The sequence below is a fragment of the Austrofundulus limnaeus genome, unplaced genomic scaffold, assembly GCF_001266775.1.
Source record: "Austrofundulus limnaeus strain Quisiro unplaced genomic scaffold, Austrofundulus_limnaeus-1.0 Scaffold516, whole genome shotgun sequence".
In the NCBI taxonomy this organism is placed as follows: Eukaryota; Metazoa; Chordata; class Actinopteri; order Cyprinodontiformes; family Rivulidae; genus Austrofundulus; species Austrofundulus limnaeus.
Genome location: NW_013952918.1, coordinates 126,838 through 128,530, shown reverse-complemented (window position 1 = coordinate 128,530; position 1,693 = coordinate 126,838). Strand labels below are relative to the sequence as shown.

The 1,693-nt window shown below is 39.7% G+C and overlaps 1 protein-coding gene across 1 annotated transcript; it reads right to left on the bottom strand.

Annotated features, from left to right (window-relative positions):
• Positions 1–22: 22 nt before the first annotated feature.
• LOC106530395 (P2X purinoceptor 7) lies at positions 23–1,435 on the bottom strand. The gene is made up of 4 exons (XM_014025996.1): positions 1,377–1,435; positions 1,184–1,249; positions 353–505; positions 23–278 (listed from the first exon to the last, which is right to left on the bottom strand). Exons 1-4 carry the CDS (start codon positions 1,433–1,435, stop codon positions 116–118), a joined length of 441 nt encoding a protein of 146 aa, XP_013881450.1. The 3' UTR covers positions 23–115.
• Between the last annotated feature and the right edge of the window lie 258 nt (positions 1,436–1,693).

The following is a 1,693-nucleotide window of genomic DNA, read 5'->3' as shown; positions in this document are numbered from 1 at the left end:
CAAACGTTTTGCATCACATAAATGTATGAAATGCCTTACTACTGAAACTGGGTTACATTAATAAAAATGCCTAACATTCTTATTGTGGTTTTGTGCATCAACTGTTACCTTGATATTAAAAGTGCAGTGGAGGCAGGAATCCTCTATACAGTCCATCCTCTGGGAACTCCTGTCTGATACGAGTGACTATGCAGGATGGTATTACCACCCGTATGTGCTGGCCCAGGTATCCCCAGCACCACCTTACAACATTGCGGTATGCGAGGTGTCTGTAACGGCTGAAATAGTTAGTATAGAATGTGTGTTTACATAGTGTGTCATAGAAATATTAATGGCTCCTTCTGTAACTAACCTGTTCAACATTGTTTCTGGCATCTCACCAAAGAGCTGCACATAAGTCCCATAAACAGCCTGCAGCACGTATGGGTTCAGTGCTACAAGCTGAAATCCCGGATGGTCAGTAATGCAGGTGTACACACCCACCTGTTCACATCTGTTCATAACCAATGACAGAAGAAGTTGTTTTAGTCGTAATTTCTAGTAGAGTACTTTTTCAAAATTTAACAAATGGCTTATGCTTCCAAAAACTTTGTAGAATGACATTTTGATTATTCTAAAAGATACTTGCACTTAGTTTGTGTTTTGTTTTACAAACTTGAAGTTTGGCACACCTGAAACAATTATAATTGAAGTTTTTACACATGTATAAGTTTGTAATATTTGTACAACAGGATGTAGATGTGAACCGTAGATCTTGAGGCTTATTGTCTTATATCAAAGCTAAGATATTTATGGTGGTTATGATTTGGACATGTAATATAATACAATTTTTATTAAAGGTCTATATGCTAGTGGTGACAGAACAGGGAGTTTCATAATTGATGAAATTGACAATCATGCAGGAAATATTTAATATTTGCTTAGTAAATGTGTTTTTTTAACTCATGGTGGTGTATAACGTGAATAAAGACTTTTTTTATTTTGGGGTATGTTTGTGTTTGCTTTGCCTGGTAAGAATAATTGTGTACCCATACTCATTTACAGCCCAGGTCCAGATWGAAAACTGCTTTAAGACAGTAAAGTTCGCAGTGCACTATGTACTCAAGATCAGGTTTAGTGTTGGGTGTTTTTTAAGTACAATTATTAGGGCTTTATGAAGTGCTAACTAATCCATAAATATACCTTTGGTGTCTCCCTACAACACACGTTCTCTACAGGGGACAGGGAGCTGCAGTGACCACAGGTGCACCTGTTGAAAGATTATTTATTTATTTTTTACTTTCGATCGTATGCCTTACTTGAGATAGTTTAACGTTAAAAAACATTAAGTTTGTTATTGCTTTGAACATTAGCCAATGCTGCCAACATCAATTTACCACTCAGATACTGGAGCCATTCGGTCCTCCATTGTCTCGGCAGCAGCAGCTTCTGGCATCGCTGCACCTGAAGCCAGCGGCTCGAACCGGTAAGACTCAGGGCCACTGTGCTCCAATTCTCTCTCTGCCTCTGGTGAATCAATGAGTGAGGGTGAAAAATCTCTGGTGAGGGTGAAAAATCTTCCACCTCAGACCGTTCAGTGATGTAACTCTCTGCATCGCTGTGGTCACTGTCCATGTTGCATCAATTACGCTAATGCTAGCTGTCACGTTCTCTCGTCCTGGCCACGCCTCTGCTCTCTAACCCCTCCTTCCCC